This window comes from Cricetulus griseus, chromosome X, assembly GCF_003668045.3.
Source record: "Cricetulus griseus strain 17A/GY chromosome X, alternate assembly CriGri-PICRH-1.0, whole genome shotgun sequence".
Lineage (NCBI taxonomy): Eukaryota > Metazoa > Chordata > Mammalia > Rodentia > Cricetidae > Cricetulus > Cricetulus griseus.
This window is the reverse complement of record NC_048604.1, coordinates 111,572,103-111,593,411: the sequence shown is the minus strand read 5'-3', so window position 1 is coordinate 111,593,411 and position 21,309 is coordinate 111,572,103. Positions and strand designations below refer to the sequence as shown.

The window sequence follows — 21,309 nt, the reverse complement described above, 5'->3', positions numbered from 1 at the left end:
GTGATCCCAGTACTCCAGAGGCTGACACAGAAGGATGTTATTTCCAGGCTAGCCTGGACTTGTTAAGAAGGCCCTGCTTCAGAAACAAACAAACAAACAGCAAAATCCTTACAAAACATTTATGTAATTGTCACTGCAAAACGTTTACTTGCTCTGCTGGAACCAAGAAAAACGAAATTTCTCCTATCACGGGCCACCCCCTTTGTTTCTCACCCCCTCCCCCTTCCGAGCTCCCCCTCTCCTTAGCTTTGCTTTGCTTTGCTTCTTCCTCAGGCTGCGGTGTAGGGAGGCCGGCCCTAGAGGAAGTCAAGTATGTCATAGCAGGGGAGGAGGGTCTACAGGACTGCTAGTTTTACAGAGGAAAACTCAAATCAAGCACCAAAGCACACAGCAAAGAGAGAGGAAGAACCGAAAGGCATTCCTCAGTGGAGCTGAGCTCTCGAGCAGCGAAGCCTTGCTTGGCACGACCTCAGTGGCTGGAGATTCAAGGTAACTATTCAATCAATCTCCTTGTCTTTTCCTTTCCAATCCATTGCTTCTGGAATTCTGGAGCTTCTGCCTTTGCGCGGGTGCTAGGCATGTCTGCTGTTTCTCTATTGAGAGAGGATCTACTATGAAACCGGTGTCTAGAGAGCAGCTCAGAGCTGCAAAGGCAGCCGAAGCTCTTTCAAGGGGAAATTCAGAAAAATTCAGATGGTTTTCCAGCATCTGGTTAATTTGAAAGCGTTTTGATTGGTTTCGATGCATCTGGAAGCTAACATTGTCTTTCATGAACGGATAAAAAGTCACAGAAACAAGCTAGTGGGAAGCCAAAGGGGATATTGCTGAGGCAAAGAACTGTTTCTGAATTCTTGAAGTTGTTTTTCCCCTTTGCTTACACTTTCAGTGCAGCTGTTAACTACTTTGATTTCTTGGATCTGTGAATTGGAGCAGCAGAAAAGGTGGGAATCGCTTTTCTAATTTCAATGTGTGGGTTTGTTCTTACAAAGGAGTGAATATTTAAAACACATTGGTATAAAAGAGGAGAGGGACAGAAGCCAGTAGAGACAGAAAAGAAAGTAACGGACTCCAGAAGAAAATGGAGGGAGGGAGGAAGGAAAGAGGGATTAGGACACAGAGATCTCAAGCTTAATAAAATCAGAAACCTCTTACTTAAAAAAGTGTCTGGTTTTCTCAGAAATGTCTTCCTTCCCATTTTCAGACAGTCACGCATCATATTGACGAGCATACAGTATGGTGTACTTTGCTGTAGCTGATTTTTGTCTTTGAAAACATGGATCTTGGTCACAAGACATTGGTTAGTTTCCTCGCTGCCTTTGAAACACTAGCATACACAACTCAGTTCTTCCGGGCTTGGAAGACAGCTGCTTTTATCTGTCTCCCCTTCAGCCTGGTTTAAGCCATTTGTATTATGTCACCTCCTTTACTTCCTCTTTGCAGGGACTCTTAGTTCCTTGGTTTACCGAGGGGACTACCAACAAATCCTTATCAATGTCGGGTTATTCATGAAAGAGAATAAATGAGGCATTTCAGGATTTCTTAAAAGACTGCCCCCTGCCCCCCACCCCCCAAAAAGAAAAAAAGCATTTCAGAAACTGGCTGGTGGTCTGATTAAAAGAACTCTTGGGTTTGTTGCTTGTTTGTTTCCCCATGAGCAGAAGCAGCTCAACAGGAAACACTGGGATGGAGAAAGGGAGAAAGAAGTTTTACATTGTGAAAACATGCAAACAGATCAACATCTTCCTGGTCGTGGAGTGTGTCCTTCCTGACTTCATGTTGTAATGCACAAGGGGCTGTTCCCTAACTAGATTTGTTCATTATTAAAGACATTACTTCCGCTTTCTTTCTACAAAGCAAAACAAAACTAAAACCCCAGACCAGACAAACAAAAAACCAAAGCAACCAACCAACCAAACACATTGAAATTCCTAGCTATGAGGAATAATATCACAAGTAGATTTTCAGAGTAAAATTTCTGTTTATGTTTAAAGACATGTTTGAGAAAGGCAGCAATTGAAGTTCCGGTGCAGTTCTGTCCTGACTTTTGTTCTGATTTCTTCTCCCGGAATAAAGGCTCTGTCCTTTTGAAATTGGCCAAGGCTGCTTTCTTAAGATGAGTGGCAAAATGGGCCACCTAGAGCAGTGGTTCTCAAACTTCCTAACGCTGTGACCCTTTAATGCCCCTCATGTTGTGCTGACCCCCCCAACCATAAAATTATTTTGTTGTTTCTTCATAATTGTAGCTTTGCCACTGTTATAAATTGTAATGTAAATATCTGATATGCAGGATATTTGATATGCCTTTGAAAGGGGCCATTCGAATGCCAAAGGGGCGCAACCCAAACGCCCCTTTGATTAAGAACCACTGCCCTAGACTGACTATGATTCTGATTCATAAGATTTTGGATCATTGGCTAATAACTGAAGTTTTCAGGGCTGTAGTCTGGGTTTTGGCAGCCTCTGCCCCAAGGATATATCACCAAGCTGACAGTTAGAGAAACAAGTAATTGTGGAAACAGAGAGATTTATTCAGTGCATCCACACTGAGAAGAGGGAGAATTGGTATAAAGGGCAAGGAGCATGTATAATTAAATAGCCCTAGTTAAGATATGGTCTGCTTGGCCATTTCAACTTTGGTCCTTTAGGGTGACCTGAAGAAACCCTATTGTGTGGAGGGATCAGTGTGGTTCTTATTATTTCTGCTCCAAAATGGACTGTTATGGATTATTCCCCTTTCCTGGAGGGTGGCTTGTTTCTGCCATTCCATCCCTGGGATCCAAGGTGACTCAAGAGGAAAGGTAAAAGAAAATGATTGATCCAATTACCTTCAGCTAAGGTAAAGGAGACAGACAGACGAAGTATGCAGGCAGATGCATCAGACTTTCGCCCTGGTTTCAGTTAACCTGTGGGCCCAATGAGTCAATGCTTTTTTTGAGCAAGAGTGGTTTTTAAGTGACCATTTCAAGTTGACTTGTACAGAATTATATCTAAAGCAATAAGAAGAAAATTTGCACTGCTGTTTTTTAATTGTGCTATAAAAAGATCTGTTCCACGTGGGGGGATATTTTCAACTTTTGATAGTATTTTTTGAAGAATAACACCTTTTGAATTCAAAAATCTTCAAAATTGATTACATTTCTTTTGCACATACATGCATTCAAAAAGGATTTCTATAAATGGATTTCTGCTCACCTTCTCTGGGATTCTGAAATTAATGGCATTATTATAACAGGTGTTTGTTTGTTGGTGATTTACTCACCATCCAATGGTTACTCCAATCTTGCTACCCACCAGGTTCACAGCTAACCCAAAGAAGTATAGATGGAGATTACTTTCTATCTGAGGATATATTAGCCACAGACAGCTACATAAATAAGCAATTCCAGAATGTGTGGTCAAGTGTTCCAGTACAAGTATTTCCAAACTGCAGCAGTAACACAGAATATAAAAGGGTGGGGTTAAAAGTTATACAAGGGGGTTGGACAGACGGCTCTGTGCTCAAGAGCACTGGCTGCTCTTCCAGAGGACCTGAGTTCAATTCCCAGCATTCACATGGCAGCTCACAACTGTCCGTAACTCTAGTTCCAGGAGATCTGACACGCTCATACATATATACATGCAAGCAAAACACCTATAAAATAAAAAAGATAATTTAAAAATAGGTTTAAAAATGAAGTTAGATAGAATAGTTCATTTAGCAGCATCTCAATGGATTGTTGTGACACATTGAGTAGCATCTTAGTGGAAGGCAATCCTTCACCACTTTCTCTAAACCAGTGGTTCTCTAGCCCTTTGGGGGTCACAGGCATTGCATTATCAGATACCCTTTATACCAGATATTTACATTATTATTCCTAACAGTAGCAAAATTACAGTTATGAAGTAGCAATGAAAATAATTTTAGGGTTGGGGGTCACCACAGCATGAGAAACTGTATTAAAGGGTGTCAGCATTAGGAAGGTTGAGAACCACTGCTCTAAGACAAGCTCAGGAAGCTAATGTAGATAATCATCTGGTAAGTCCTTACTATGTAGCAAACACTAAATATTAAGTACTTAGATGCCTTGTATACAATTTCCTTCTCATCTTATTGATCAGTTTCTTTCTCTGTATCCATTTCCGGATAAAAAAAAAAATCGAGGCTCAGAGAAGAAAATGTACAGTTAGCCCAAAGTTACCCAGCTCATAACAGGCAGAGTCAGAAAGAAAGCAGAGAGGTATTGCATTACTAGAACGAATAAAAAGGACATTTCTAACATACAGAACCCTAGGTTTTAGGCACATGGTCGTGAAAAAGTAGATGAGCTTGAAGGACTGGGTATGGGTTCAGGGTGGGCTAATGTCTCCATTCCTTCAAAGGGAAAGAGAACTTGAATTAATGAGCAAAGAGCAAAGCAAAGGCCAGCTTATGGAATTTCAGAGCCAATATTTTTGCCTTCATTTTCTTTTCTTATAGATTTCAGATTTTGTCTTTTAAAAATTAATTTAGTTTATATAATTAACCTGTGTTCATTGTAAAAATGGTGAATTATGTGCTGGGAATTGTTCTTAGCTGATGAAGCAATTATTTTTATTATCCACAAATTGTTCAATAACAGATTCTTACTAAAAAGTAGTTATGCTGGTATCTAAACTCAGGCAGAAGACCACAGAGCTTGTTATTAACTACTCTATTCTACTGACTCCTTTTGATTATATCTGCTAATGTACGAAAAACATGTGTATGCCACTGTTGGCCTAGCACTATAGTCCTATATAGTGTTAAATATTCTTATCATTAAAGAGGAGATGCAACTAGCTTATAGTTTTGAGTTTCCAAGTAAGAGATTTTGATTTGACATATAGGTAAATTGGAGCCATTGAAAAGCAGTAAACAGAGAAGATGGTAGCAACTTATCTGGTAACAGAATTTAGAATATTTTGTGTTGGGCAGTAGGAAAGATGGATGTGAATGTATGCCAGAGAGAGACAAAGCAGTTGGGAGGATCTTACATTAGTGCACAACATAAAACAAGTGTCAGTAGTAATATTGTGCATCCAAGAGACATCACAAAGGAATGGTTTCTAGGTTAGTGACAAATATAGATAAGAAGGAGGAATGAGTCAATGTAATGACTCAGCATTTAGAATTTCAATGTAGATGACATAAAATTGTGGTTCTAACAGGAGGAAAATTCAGAGAATATGATCCATTTGTGACAGAAACATGAAGACAAATAATAATGATTTCTATTTTTTAAAAAAAAAACACTTTCACACACACAAAGGTGATTTTGAGCCTGTTAGAATTGAGGTGCCGCCAAAGCAGTCAGCAAGGAGCTTCCAATGTGGAGCTGAAGATTAGAAGACAGGAAAATGCCAAGACTTGCAGATCACAGACTTGGAAATCTAGTACAGGGATGTGTACTGGAACAGGCAGTTGAAAACAACTTGGGCTTCAGCCACTGGGAGTGGTTGGTAAAATGTGGATGAACATATCAGGGTGTTATGACATAATTAGAAACAAGAGAATAATATATAAATATGCATATATACATATATGTGGTATCTAAATAATATAGGACCGAGAGTGAAAAAAAATTAAGGAGGAAATACATAATTTAATAACATGTATTTAAATCCATAAAATTCACTTTGTAGCAATACATACAAATGAGAAGATGCACACTAAATGTACAAGCATGGTTGTCTGTGTTGGGGCCAGGGACAGGAATGTGAATGAGCTGAAAAGATAAAGTAGAAAAACAGAAACATGGAAGAAAGTGGGTCCATGGTAACCTGCCATGAAATGAAAAATATTGTCTGGCATATGGGCATTTGGAGATAAATTTTGAACATAGAAAGGACTGGGGTTTTGCTCAATGGTAGAGCTCTTGCCTAAGGTGACACAAGCTTTCAAAAATGGGGAAAAGATTGCAAAGCCAAACCATGAAGTCTTTCTATGCTGTCATTCTCAAGTTAACATAGTTAGTGAGTAAATGATTATGCTTTTGCATAAGTTTATTTTTTCTTTTTCAATCAATTATTAATAAATGTGGTGTGTGTGTGTGTGTGTGTGTGTGTGTGTGTGTGTGTGTGTGTGTGTGTTTATGCACATGTGTGTACCATGGTTTAAATTTGGAGATCAGAGGACAAGATTCAGGAGTCAGTACCTCTCCCCTTGCACATTGTTGAAATGGAATCTCTTGTTTCTGTTGTGTTACACATTCTACACTAGCTGCCACATGAACGTCTCTGAAATTCTCCCATTCCCACCTCTTATAGGCATCTGGTATTACAGGTATATGGCATTGAATCCATATTTTGACTTGGACTCAGAATCAGACAGGTCAATAGGCTTACATGGCTAGTGCTTTTACATGTTGAGCAATCTCCCCAGCCTTGGGTTTCTTGATATACAGAATATATATATATATATATATATATATATATACATATATATATATATATGCAGAAAACAAATGCTTATGAACAGACTCCCCATACTATACATACTTACTCAAAAGTAATGTTTTGTTTTTTCAGGTCACCATGGCCATGCCAGAAAAGTCAAGTTGTGTCAAACCATCTGAGGATTGCAGCAATTTTCCTGAGATTATTGAACTCAATGTAGGTGGCCAGGTATATATAACTCGCTATCCTACTCTGATCAGTATTCCTGGTTCCCGGCTCTGGGAAATGTTCAGTGTAAAGAACCCTTGCTCACTGATCCAGGACAACAAAGGGAGATTCTTCATAGATCGAGATGGTTTTCTCTTTCGTTATGTCCTAGACTACATGAGAGACCTGCAAGTAGTGCTTCCTGACCACTTTCCAGAGTGTGGCCGGCTCCATAGAGAAGCAGAATACTTTAAGTTGCCAGAACTGGCCAAGATGTTGGCTGTTAAAATGAACAAGCTCAACTCAGTTGGCAATGACTCATGTCAAATTGATCTAGAAGAGCTTTCACCAGGCATTGATACCACATTCAATTTCTCTTCAACTAATACCATCCATATTAGTGGCCCTGATAATTCTGTAGTTCTGACAGCTGCCACTGGTTCTGAGCTCAAGAAGGCTGGCTTCATCACCATTGGCTATCGAGGCTCCTACACTCTGGGCAGGGATAGCCAAACAGATGCTAAATTCCGCCGTGTGGCCAGAATCATGGTGTGTGGTAAGATCTCATTAGCCAAAGAAGTGTTCGGAGACACTCTGAATGAGAGCAGAGACCCAGACCGCCCTCCTGAGCGATATACTTCTCGATACTACCTCAAATTCAATTTTCTGGAACAAGCCTTTGACAAACTAGCTGATGCTGGCTTCCACATGGTAGCATGCAACTCCACTGGCACCTGCACTGTCACACATGACCAAACAGATGACAGGATCTGGACCTCTTACACTGAGTATGTTTTCTATCGTGAGTGAAACTTAAAAAGTCATCCAAGAAGTACATACCCCCCCAAACAGTCTCCCTCCTTTCTTTCCATGCCAAGTGTATCCCTTAGGAATAGACACTCTAATCACTCTAGGCTCTTGAGTGGTCTGCATAATCTTGGACAATGGTACTTCTCTCATCACAGCCACTTGGACCTTTGTTGGTTTTCTTCTTACATGCCATTCCAATCTATCTAACAACCTCCTCTGGACTATGGAGTGGATGCCACTTAATGAAAGGTGTGCATCAATATAGACAGTAGATGCATATTTCTGCAGTGAATACAATTGAATATAAGCACTGAATGAAAAGTGTTGAGAAATACTGAGCCATGGCTTCCAAGCTGTTGCTTAGTAACACACATTGAACTTGATTATGTACAACCTTACTGTTTCTACTCACCTAGATAAAAGAGCACCACGTTACAGTAGGATGTGTGCATGTGCTTTGCAGACATTTTACCATGCTAAGTGGAAGAACTTGACAACAGTCCCCCAGGAGGTTCATAGAAAGGTCAACCGGTTCCAAAAGTACTAAGGACTTTTGATAGGAGCTATGCAAACAATTGTATGATGATTATTTCTAAGAATTAAAGGCTTAGCACTTAATTTACTTGCACATGAAGAAGATAGTAAGGAGGTGTATCATAGCTATTACTTCTGTCAGGAGCAGCAGTGCCGTTAAAAACAAACTGTCCTAAAGTATCTTTCATTAGAATCAAATGCAAACATATACAGGAAAGAAAATGATGAGCAAAAAATTGCTTTGTGTAAGTATATGCATGTATTAATTAGTTGAATTTTCACTAGTCAAATAATTGGCTGTACATAGCAATTGTGAACTTGTTTATGTTTCTTGTCAGAGTATGAGTGTGTTTTGTTTTGTTTCTCTGGAGGTGGGGATGGGAGAAGGGGAGAAGAAAGAGGAAAACCAAAAAAGAACTTAAAAAGAAACACACTGAAATTCATCTTCTGCTTCTCTGCTTATGACTTTTTAAGCCAACAGGTTGAAAGCAAGTGTTCATTCTCATATGAAAACATCAGGGATCTAAGACAGTGATTGAATTACAAGAGACTATGAACCAAGATAAGAAAGAGAGTTTGTTAGGGCTCATTTCAGAGGATCTTCATCGCCTTTGTGAAAAGTTTGCCTGCAAGCAAAGTCTGACAGCCCTGTCTTTCCTTTATTCTGCACTTATTTTACCCCATGCCCTTTATTGTTATTATTGTATTTCATTCATTTTCTAGTCAGGACTTTTTTAGTTGAAAATAACTAAAACCCACATAAAGTGTCATGAAACGATTTAAAAGGAGGCTGGAGAGATGGCTCAGAAGTTAAGAGCACTAGATGCTGTTTCCAGAGGACCTGGGTTTAATTCCTAGCACTCACATGACAGCTCACAACTGTCTTAAACTCCAGTTCCAGAGGATCTGGCACCATCACACAGATATACATGAAGGCAAAACACCAATGTACATAAGATAAAATAGATACATCTTAAACAAAGATTTAAAATGTGTGTGTGGCTATGTGAGCATTTTAAACTCACATTTGTTTTTCTGTTGAGTCTAAAGGAAGAAAATGTAGTCAAATAAAGTCTCAGAGGGTCTGGAGAGCTGTCAATAACTCATATTCTCTCTTGTGTCTCAAGAGCCATATGATTTTCACTGATCATCTCCAGAGCTCATTAATTTCATATTTCTCCATGCGGTTCGCTTTCTTTCCCACAGTTTACAGCTGGTCTAAACAGTATGTCACTGAACATGAATTTGTAGCCATCTTCTTCATTAATAACTTCTTTTGTATTTTATTTTTTGTTGTTGGCGTTGTTTTGGTTTGGTTTGTTTTTTGTTTTTTTTGTGATAGGGTTTCTCTGTGTAACAGCCCTGGCTATCCTGGAACACTCTATGTAATTCAGGCTGGCCTCAGACTCACAGAAATCTGCCTGTCTCTGCCTCCCAAGTGCTTGGATTAAAGGCGTGCGCCACCACCTCCCAGCTGTATTTCTTTATACACATATGTACATAAATTAATATAGATGCAACAATCATAATTAAAGATAAATACATTATGAATTTGGGAGGGAGTTGGGAGGGAAAGGAGGGGTGGACATGATGTAAATACAGTATTCATGTATGAAATCTCAAAAAAATAAAAATCTGAATAATAAAGATTATGTAAACCCCGTCTATTGAGAAGTCATAACTGAGCATAATGTAATACTGGGAGTGGGGAGTGGGGAGTGGGGGTACAATAAGAAACCTGTCAGACAAATCTAAAAAAATGTAGTGACCACCTTGATTTTATAGCAAGAAAAAGGGTGAGCGTGTTTGCATACAGATTGTAATTCCATCATTTCTAGTGCTGCCTGTGTGTATTTTCTAGTTCCACCAATCACAAATCTTCCCTTTGAACTGAATCACAAGCCTGGCCTTAGCCACTGTGGAAGAGCCACCCCCTTTCCCAAGTGAAGAGGAACATGGTAATATAGAGTTTATCAAAGCTTCTTTTGACCAGAATGAGATGTTCTGAAGCCAATGCAAGTTAACTAGGAAATGTTTTGACTAGAACTAGTCAAAATTCAGAATCTTGAATTGAGCATCAGCTGTGGTTACATGCACCTGTGATGTAGCTTCCTCACAGTGCCATGGTTGCTGTGAATGACAGTCCTGCCTATCTTCAAAAGACTGACTGCTCGACTGTCAGCTTCCCAATGAAGGCAAGTAGAGACAATGGAAGGGTCTGACTGATGTCAATTGGAAGACCAAATCCCACCCCTCAGCTTATTGAAAGAACAATATCTGGGCAGTGGTAGCACACATCTTTAATCCCTGCACTCAGGAGACAGAGGCAGGTGCATCTGTGTGAGCCAGCCTGGTATATACAGTGAGTACTAGGACAGCTACATAGTAAGATGCTATTTCAAACAAGCAAACAGAGATGCTTATGATAAATACTCGACATAAAGTTAAATTTTTCACAGTACCTAACAGTGTTTAACTAGCTACCATCCAAGTGTCTTTAGAGAGGATTTTGATTCCTCTGATCTGTCTCACTTCCATTTTTTTAAATACAAATTTCCTTTCTTTGTTCCTTTCTTTCTTTTCTATTTTCTTTTGGATGGGGCCTCACTATGTAATCCTGGCTGTCCTGGAACTCACTCTGGAGACCAGGCTGGCCTCAAACTCATGGAGATCCACTTGCCTCTGCCTCCCAAGTGCTGGGATGAAAGGTGTGCACCACACCTGGCTGGATTATTCTTTTTAATTGTCATACAAAGTGTATATGTTCACTGTGGCATTTTTCAAACATAATTTGTCTTTATTGATTCTCCTCCCCTTCCCCCATTTTTCCTCATACCCTTTCAATAACTTCTTTTTTGCTTCCATGTCATATATGTTCTACTGCTCTACTCATTTCTTTCTAAAAATGATTATCTGCAAAAAAGAAAGAGTGTTCAAAGGCTAAATAGACCTTAAAGTGACAAATGTTTAAACCTTAAAGCCTTAAGAGAAAGTTAACTGAAGGGAAAAAGCCAACCACACATACTATCTCATCTCAATATTGAAAAGATCCAGTATTACCAATGGTAGCGAATGAAACGATTTTCACTTCTCCCGCTTTCATTTCCTCATTCTCTCTCTTCTTTCCTTCACTACTTTTCATTCTTCCTTTCTTTTTGTGTATGAACTCGGGCTCTGGTCTTCAAATTTGTTGTGGGGTATTCACCAGAAAAGACTACTTAGACATATGTTTAAGCCAATAGGAAGTCTTTATTAGCTGGCCGGCAACTACATTGGGTGTTTGGAATCCCAGTGTAGCCCCAAGACTATCTCAGGGTGAGCCTTAAAGCACACACACACAAAAAAACATGCTCTGGGTTGACACACTTCAGTGAACAATAAGTTAGCCAGAAGTGGAGCTACAGAAGCCAAAAGGCAAGGTCAGTACATTAGAGACATTCCCACAACTATGGACTTTGATGGATTGGGTCTTTGTTTTAGATTTGTCAGGTAGTGGTGTCTACATGCTGAATTTTATGGCCTGAATGGTACTTCCATCATGGAGTCAGTTATGCCAAGGGCTCAGGGCCTTCTAAGCCTGGGGCCCTATTACCCTCCCCACTGTTCTTAGTGCATGAGTCAAATTGTAGACTCATCCTGTTCTAAAGAGGTGTAGTTGGTCCTAAGGATAATTAATTTCGCTGAACTCATACATAATTGACCAAAGGGTTTAAGATGAAGTACCTCTTGCTCTTATTGTGGCAGCTCCCTCTCCACTAACCTCATGCTCCCAATTAGCTCAGGAGTTCATGCCACTTCCCATTCCTGGGGACCAATTATCCCTTAGAGTCCTTCATGTTTCCTAGTTTCTTTGGTGAAGAGGATTATAGGCTGGTAATCCTTTGCTCTATGTCTAAAATTCATATATGAGTGAATACACACCATGTTTGTCTTCTTGTGACTGGGTTACCTCACTCAGGATGGTTTCTTCTAGTTCCGAGCAGAAATATTGAGTTGGGGGAAGGATAGAGGAGACAGAGAAGGATGAGAGATACCATATCAGAGGGAGCCACTATAGGTCCGAGAAGAGATCTGGAACTAGGGATATCTCCAGAGACCTACAAGGATGACACAACCTGACAATCCAGGCAATGGTGGAGAGGATGACCTAAAAGCCCTTCCCCTAAAATGAGATTGATGACTTCTCTTTATGCCATCCTAGAGCCCTCATCCAGTGCCTGATGGAAGCAGAGACAGACATCCACAGATATACACTGAGCTGAAATCTGGAATTTAGTTGAAGAGAGGGAGGAATGAAGAGCAAAGGGGTCTGTACCAGGTTGGAGAAACCCACAGGAACAGTTGACCTGAACAAGGGAGAGCACATTGACCCCAGATGCTGTTGGGGAGGCCAGTACAAGACTGATCCAGACCCCTGAACATGGATGTCAATAAGGAGGCCTCTGTACTCCAGGGAGCCTCTGGTAGTGGATTAGTATTTTTCCCTGGTGTAAGAAGGGACTTTGAGAGCCCATCCCACGTGAAGGGATACACTCTGGCCCTGGACACATGGGGAAGGGCCCAGGCCCAGTACTGGAAGATTTGGAGGACACTGCAGAGCCCCTGTTGAGGGCCCTATCCTGCCTGGGGAGTGGTGGGTGGATGGGGTGGGGGGTAGGTTGGGAGTGGGGGAGGAAGGATAGGAGTGAAGGGAGGGAGAGAGAGAAGTGATTTACATGTGAAACAAGCTTGTTCCCTAACTTGAAATAATAAATAAATCAAAAAAAATGATGAAGTACCTCTCCCTTAATCCATTCAGAATGAGAGTTAAAGGCCCACCCAGTGTTGGTAGAGTAGTTAGTTAGGGGGACTAAGAGAACAGAGACTGTTAGCAATTATTTGTTCTATGTTTCTGTCTCTTTTTTAATCATGGTAAAAGTTTTTTTTCTGATTACTTCTTATCAGTTAGCATAGAAACAACAGGTTTCTCCCAAAGCCATACACAGTTTCCTTTGTCTCATGGGAAGTCTAAGACCCTCCTCTAATTGTGTAGGAACATTTCTGCAAGGGTTTCTAACTGTTGTTTTAATACCTCCAGGTCCTGATCAACATGTCTACTTAGTTTGGAAAAGCAGCAGAAGACACACATTTAGTCAAACCATTGGCACATGCCCACTAAGTAGTCTCAGGGGCTTGGTAATATTGCTGTTATCCAGACGAATTAACACATAAGTCAGAGTAGAATAGCAGGTATTAGAATAAGGGGAAGTGCCTAGATTAAAGGTTTGGGAAATTAGACAAGTTTCAGCGCCTTGAAAAGTCCTCAAACATTAATCTGTCACAGAGAGTTGTCAGTCAATGGGCTGACAGTCTGGTTTCTTCCTATTCCTGTGTAGTACAGGGGCCGGGTGTCTAAGCATAACCAGCAATTCTGGCTGATTTCTGACTGAGAGTGATAAACTCTATCCCTAGGGTCCCTTCCTGTGGCATGGAGTCTGATTCCCCAGGTTTTTCCTGATTCCCCAAGGCCAGAATCTTTTTAAGGGAATTTTTCAGGAAGCCTCAGTTTTACAACTCCAGTTTTTACAATGGAAACTCCCTTGTTTCTGGAAACTAGGGGGCCCAGCTGTAGGGCTTGCATAGAGTTGTAAACTCAGTATTCCTATCTCAGAAGACAAATTCCCATCTTTCCTTTTCTCTAACACAACCAGATATTTGAAGTGGGTCTCAATGATCAAAGGTCAAGATGGAATATGGGTTGTTGGTCTGTAGTCACACTAGCTAATACTTCCCCCATATCTGTCTTCCTCAGTTTCCAGTTCAGGCCTAAGGGCAGTGGGGGTTGGATCATGTCCTGTCTTCATACCCATAGTGCAAAACACAAGATTCAGGATGAAGTGGAGGGGAAGGGGGTGAAGGACCTGGACCCCATGAAACCTTCATGTCAATGGGGCCATAGTCCAGAGATGGTCCATTGGTAGCAACATCTGTGGCTTCTTCTTTCTTGACCTGGGTGTGGTGGATCCATGGTGTGATGCCAGCTACCTTCACCATCATCATCAGTGGAGAGAATCTCTTTGTAGGGCCCGTTCCAGGCTAGTTTAAGTGCCCCTTTGGCTACTCGCTTGACACCAATGGTATCACTGAACTTGAACAAGGGGAAACTTGTGGTGGACTCACAGATCAACTGGGTCTTTCAGATAGTCCAGTGAATAGCCTGTGTAGAGGACTGGAGGAACTGTAGTGACTTGTGAAAGGATTGATTAGAGAGTTCTGCCAACTGCTGGTCTGTGAGCCTGGGAAGCAGCTGGGGAGGTCTTCCAAACATAGTCTCATAGCGGGTAAATCCCTCCCTATATGGGGTGCAGCAGGCTAAGCAAAGCGAAGGAAGGAAGCCTAGCCATCGTTTGCTGGACTCCAATGAGAGACTTGTTAGAATTTCTCTTAACATCCCGTTTCTCCTTTTTACCTGTCCAGAACTCTGAAGTCTGTATGCACAATGAAGTTTTCAATCTACGTCTAACGCTTTAGCTAGTAATTGAGAGGGTTTTGACTGTGAAAGCTAGGCTATTATCAGACCCCATTGCTAGAGGGAGGCCAAATCAGGGTCCAGTTCCTGGAGGAGCTTTTTTTTTTTTTTAAAGATTTTATTTATTATGTATACAATGTTCTGCCTGCATGTATGCCTACAGGCCAGAAGAGGGCACAAGATCTCATTATAGATGTTTGTGAGCCACCATGTGGTTGCTGGGAATTGAACTCAGGACCTCTGGAAGAGCAGTCAGTGCTCTTAATCTCTGAGCCATCTCTCCAGCCCCTAGAGGAGCTTTTTATTATTTGTGCAGTTTTGTTCTGGGTGAGGAACACTTTAACCCACCTGGAAAAACTATCAGTAAAAACCAGCAAATATTTTTATCCTCCCTCAGCGGACCGGATCTTAGTGAATTTAGTTTCCCAGACATTGCTGGAGTGTTGTTCTCTCATTTGGACCCTTCAATGGATCAGAACTCTCTGTTTTGTATTCACTTGAGCACAAACTGGCATCTGGCTGAGATGTCCCACCCTACAATAGGCTATCCAGTCTAGGTATAACACACCCTGGTCTGAGCAACTCGGAAAGTTGTGTGGTCCCAGATGGGTAGCCTGGTAAAGGTCAATTACCAGAGTCCTGTCAGTTTTTCCTGGGAGAATGATTTTTCCCTCTGGCGTCCTCCATCATCCTGAGGGTTTGGGATCTCCATTTCTTCTTTACCATGGAGTCTCAGGCAGCACTGCGTCATGGTATATCATCAGAATAGCAATCATCCCCATGGGTCTTAGGGCCATTTGTGGACAGCTAGATCAGAAGCCCAGCAGTGGAGAACAGCAATTTACAAGGGAAGCCAAATAGCCTCTAGGAGTTCAAGATTTTTTAGTGTCCTTTCCCCCAGTGGTGAGAAGCCCTCTTTCACTAGGGATTATACCATGGGAGTGCCCAGTAATAAAAGCATATCTACTGGTGATCTATGTATATGGTAGTAGACTTTCCTTTTCTTGGTCTGAGAGCCTGGGTCAGATCAGTCAGTTCTGCTCTCTGGGTTAAGGTAACTGGCTTGGGCCTATGATAAGTCATATCTCATGATAGTCATGGATGAACACCTGTGTCATCAGGGAAGAGGATGATGAAATTAATGGCAGTGGGTTTCTCAAACTGGACTTGAGCTTGAGTCAGGAGTAGTGCCTGGTACTGTGTCATACCAGTCCTTAGACAGCCAGCATTCTGGATCTCCTTAGAGGAGTGCCTCAACCATATCCTAGGATGCTGTAAGTATAAGATCTTGACCCAGAGGTAACTTGCCTTTCATTAAAATAGCTGTAGCCTCCACAGCTCTTAGACTGGGGAGGGACTCATCCTGTGGCTCCAATTGTTTGGATGGGTATGTCATATGGTAACTCCATGGTCCCAAAGTTTGACTTAAAATACCTTTTGTCTTTTGTTTTGTCTCAGTCCAGACTAGGGGCTCAGTGTCCCCTTTGTGCTGGTGTGTAGAGGCCTTGTGAATTCCACAAACTCTGGTATCCAGAGGCAGCAATATGCAACTGCATCTAGGAACTCTTGATCCTGTCTCTTAGACTTTGGAGTTGGGATCTGAAGGATGGCAGCAATCCTACTCTGAGATAGGCTCCCTTTGCCTTGTCTCAGCTGGTAGGCAAGATAGGTAGCCTTCTACACATTTGGGCTTTTTTCGCCAACATTCTGTAACCCAAGGTCTATAACCCTTACAACATTTCCTCAGTGGCCCCTTTTAAATCTATTTTCCCAGAAACCTCTGATGAAAAGCAGGATGTCTGTATTTAGTGTCTTTTGTCTTTTCTTTTTTTCCCATTTTTTTTATTTCTATTAGAAACAAGATTGTTTTACATGTCAATCCCAGTTCCCTCTCACTCCCCTCCTCCCCTGGCCCCCACTAACACCCTACCTATCTCATACCCTTTCTCCTCCCCAGGGAGGGTGAGGCCTTCGATGGGGGGGCTCTTCAGAGTCTGTCGTATCCTGTGTCTAGGCTCAGGGGGTATCCCTCTATCTATGTGGAATGGGTTCACAAAGTCCATTCCTATGCTAGGGATAAGTACTGATCTACAACAAGAGGCCCCATAGATTTCCGAGGCCTCCTCACTGACACCCACGTTCATGGGATCTGGATCATTTCTATGCTGGTTTCCCAGCTATCAGTCTGGGGTCCAAGAGCGCCCCCTTCTTCAAGTCAGCTGTTTTTGTGGGTTTCACCAGCCTGGTCTTGACCCCTTTTGTATACAGTGTTCTGTCTGTATGTATGCCTGCAGAAGAGGGCGCTGGATTTCATTACAAATAGTTGTGAGCCACCATGTGATTGCTGGGAACTGAACTCAGGACCCCTGGAAGGGCAGCCACTGCTCTTAACCTCTGAGCCATCTCTCCAGCCTCTGCATTTAATGTCTTTAAATCCTGGACAACCTGGTGTTCCAGGCATGTTAACCGCTGTTACCTCCCACTGGGTCTGTCCATTTAAAAGCACAGACGGGTTGACTCAACCCTGACAATGGGAGACTTTCCGGTCCAAGACAGTGTACAGCTATTTCTCTGGAGGAATCAGACTCATGAGAATCAGAGGTCTCAGGTTTATTCACAGGCAGGAGAGCTGTATTCCAGGGTGACTGTCAGGGGACCAGGATGCCAGTCTCTTCAAGACAGGCAATTTGGAATCAATTTCCCTTTTTTGTCCAGGGTCACTGGGTATTATTTAATTTAGAAGGGGTTAGCTGAACTCGTAGAAACTTGATGTTGGGCCAGTCTTGGGGGCTTTATTTCTACCCATACCCCCAGGATCTTCGTTGTCAGTCTGAGAGATAGTCCAACCATATCTTTTGATTGAAGGCACAACTTGCAGCTAGGAGGTATTCTTCTGACAGAGGGTAAGACAACAAATTTTTTTCTGGGTATCTATAAGTCTAACTGCATCTCATCATCAGAGAAGGTGACTGTGGCTTTCAGATTAAGCAAAAAGTCTTGTCCTAATCAGTTCTCTGTTGCTAAACACTTTTTGAGATACCTCAGGTTACTGGGACCTACTTATACTTTGAATTTTTTTTAAACTTTTATAACTTTTTAATATCTGGGGCCAACGGGGTAAGAAAGGAAATATTGTTAGCACCTGTCTTTAATCCTGTTCAAAGGGGACCCAGAAAAAATGTTTAAAGTATCATTAGTCAGTGTTGGACAGAGGGGAAAAATCCATTCTGTCCACGCTGTGTTGTTTGGCAGCCAGCCCCTGCCCAGTCCATGGGCTGGTTTATTTTATTTTTTCAGAGAATGGTGGGGTTTGACTCTTCCAATTATATGTATCATCGGTGGAAAAAGACACATAAATCATGAAAGAGAAAACATTGGAACTTCTTCTTTTCCTTCTGGCTCATGCCAGGGTAACTCTCCCCCTTCCTGGGACTGCTTAGCGCAGGCACATGGCTGAGGGAATGCTATTTCCCCCTCTCCCTGTGTGCACTCTTAGATGGCTGAGGGCCCTGGATGAGAGGCCTGGTCCTTCCCCACCTCCACCCAGGGACCAACTCTGACCATGATTGGGAGTCAAGCAACAAAACAAGCAAATGTTACTGATCCTGGAGTGGGACAGGTAGAGGGCGATTGGGGGTCTCTGGGTGACCTGACAGAGTCAAAAGGATTTGAAGGGGGCACAGGTCTTATGCCAGGTGTGGGAGAGGGTCTCACGTCAGAGAAAGCTACTGGTCAGTATAGTGAAACAGAAAAACAAAACTAACTGAAACACACACACACACACACACACACACACACAGAGAGAGAGAGAGAGAGAGAGAGAGAGAGAGAGAGAGAGAGAGAGAGAGAGAGATTAAAAACAACCAGGGGTGGCTATCAAACAAACAGTCATTCACCTGAACAGACAGAGGAATCCAGTGATGTCTCACATGCATCTGTGACACTGAATTAGCAGCCATGTCCCACCTCTCCTGTGTGTCCAAACAGAAAGTGCTTAAAGTGCTTAACCAGACTCAGACTCACCTCCAGTGACAGACCAGACTTTCTAATTTGTCAGATCTCTCTGGAGGGTTAGGCAGCAATTGATCAAAAGAATCCCTGGGGACCAGGAACATCTCGGGTTCCATACACCCTAGAAATTCCCTGACTACTGCACTTATCCTCATTCCAAGGGGCTCTGAGACCCCCAGTGTCTTGAGGTCTGGTCTCTGGGATCTTAATGGGACCTTCAGAAAGGTTGTAGTATATTCACAAGAGAAGATTGCTCAGACATGGGTTTAAGCCAATAGAAAGTCTTTATCAGCCAGCTGGAAACTACACTGAGTGTTGAGGAACCCAATGTACACTGAGCCTTTCTCACAGTGAGCTTTTAAACACACACACACACACACACACACACACACACACACACACACACACGCACACGCACACGCACACGCACACACCCAGGCAAGCACGCACACACCCAGGCAAGCACGCACACACCCAGGCAAGCACGCACACACGCGCACACACACAAACATGTCCTTGGTTGACATACTTCGGTTAACAAGAACAGATAGCCAGAAGCAGAACTATAAGAAGACAAAAATCAAGGTTAGTACATGTAGAGAATTTCCTAGAACTATAGCCTTTAATGGATTGGGCCTTTGTTTTAGTTTTAGCAGGTGGTGCTGTCTATGAGATGAGTTTTGCAGCCTGAATGACACTTCCATCGTGGTGTCAGTTGTGGTAAGGTCTCGGGCCTTCTAAGGTCTGGTGTGCTGTAACAAAATTAGTTTCAGAATTTTACCATAGTTTCAGGAAAGAGAAAAAAAGAAACTGAGGTGGAATTATTGCTACTTCACGAAAATAGCAGTTATATTTAAACAGAAATCCTGTAGGCATCACTGCTTTGTTTTAAGTTAGCATGTCTCAAACTTTCATTAATGGAAATCTAAAAGTAATACATTTTTGTTTGTTCCATAAAACAAATAAAAGCTATGAATGAGCTACTGCATTTAGATAAGGTGTCATATTTATGACTGCAGAATCTCAGAAAACTTCTGAGACTCATATAATTCCATGGAGCATGGCTTGCAATTGCTTTGAGGTCTAATGGTAAGTATTCCAAGAGGACAGAAGAACTGAATTTGAAAAAAAATTGCATGGTTAGTTTAATGAGAAACTTGTGAGGAAAAATGATTTTTACTTTCTTCAGTGCTACAGAACTTGGTGATTGAAGCAGCTGGTGTTTTAAATTCTCAAGGATAAAGGGATTAGTTTCATAGACAATAATTTGACCTAATGTGTATCTTTTATTTAGTATCAATTCTTAAATGTTAAGCACAGTCTTCAGTCCTTTTCTTGTGCCATTTCATTCAAGCTCAGAAATAATGCTGAGAACCCCGGTGCTATCACACTACTTAGACTGAGGTACTGATGGTAGCTTATTTTCTTCTATTGAACTCCAATTTGGGGCTCTATGCTTTTATCTATTATTTAATTTCAGTGTTTATAAATTACCTCATTAGTGAATTCAGAAATGTGAAGACACCTCGGGGTCCCACTGCAAACTCAAATAGTTGCAAAATAGACATAAGATTTAGTCAAATAGAATATGAGAACATAGTTTCATTGTTGCTAAAACTGACTCTGAGAATGCATCTTACACACATGGCCACAGTGCAATTTTTTTCATAGTGCAAATTTTTTATTCTTTCTTGCAAAATTCAATGTTTTTGCTCAAATTTTTGATTCTTGCCTTCAAAATTCATTGTTTTTTTGCTCAAATACTAGCTCTGTGCTCCTCCCGTAGCATGGGCAAATTGACTATAGCCCTGCACGGAAAGACTATTGTAAGAAGGAAAACAAGTAGAGCATATCGTGATCATCTTTTCTCCAGTATCCAAACCTATAACCATATCTTTTCCTATGGAAAAGGAATGTGTGAAGGAGTAGAACAGAATTCCTTCTAAAGAGGATTTTTTTTTGTTTTTTTGAGACAGGGTTTCTCTGTGTAGCTTTGGAGCCTATCCTGGCACTCGATCTGGAGACCAAGCTGGCCTCGAACTCACAGAGACCCGCCTGCCTCTGCCTCCCAAGTGCTGGGATTAAAGGTGTGCTCCACCAATGCCCGGCCTAAAGAGGATTTTTAAAACTGTTTTAAACATACTTGTAGGAATTCTATTAGAAGGAGGGATTGGTTATCTCTTATAACTATGAATCCTATATTTTAATTTCCATTTTTGCAAATGAGGAAACTGAGGTTAAGGGTGGTCAAGCTACTTGGTGATGGCCATATAATTTATGTGAAAGAGTTGAGATGACAAGCATTACCCCAAGGCCACGTTATTTTACACTGTATTATGAGGGAAATTAAATGAGTTTAAACTAGCATGTATAGGACACACATGATTGATAGGCTCATCTGCACAAGAGTGAAAACCTAAAATAATGGTTTAAATATGATAGAAGTATGATTTAAAGTCAACTCCAACATAGAACATTGCTCAGTTCTACAAAGAGGTTAAGAGCTAAGGCTTCTTTTGTCTTGTGGCTCTACTACCATTGTGGCATTTTCTTTACCCTCCCTGGTCCAAGATAACTACACTAAAGCTAAAGTCCATAGGAATGTGAATAAAAATTCCTGGAAAGGAGCTGTGACTGATTAATGAATGGTTCAATAATTATAGATAGTTTGGAATATTACAAGTTCATAGTAAAACTATCTTGCATCATCTTTAGTCTCCTCAATCACTAGTTATTGCCCTTCTTTATACCTGACCTAACATCTTTGTGACTATTAGGTAAATCTATGGAAATGCACAAACAGCACTAGTTTCCACCAACCGAAAGGCTAAGAATGCTTTCAGATA

General features: G+C 41.4%; 1 protein-coding gene across 2 annotated transcripts; it reads left to right on the top strand.

Moving 5' to 3' along the window:
- Positions 1-242: 242 nt before the first annotated feature.
- LOC100753862 (BTB/POZ domain-containing protein KCTD12) lies at positions 243-9,611 on the top strand. Of its 2 annotated transcripts, XM_027432005.2 has the most exons (3): positions 243-489; positions 887-941; positions 6,526-9,611. In XM_027432005.2, exon 3 carries the CDS (start codon positions 6,532-6,534, stop codon positions 7,408-7,410), a length of 879 nt encoding a protein of 292 aa, XP_027287806.1. In that variant the 5' UTR covers positions 243-489; positions 887-941; positions 6,526-6,531; the 3' UTR covers positions 7,411-9,611. The 2 variants fall into 2 exon arrangements, with proteins under 2 accessions (XP_027287806.1, XP_027287807.1); XM_027432006.2 differs by lacking the exon at positions 887-941 and having other exon boundaries at positions 244-489.
- Positions 9,612-21,309: the final 11,698 nt, after the last annotated feature.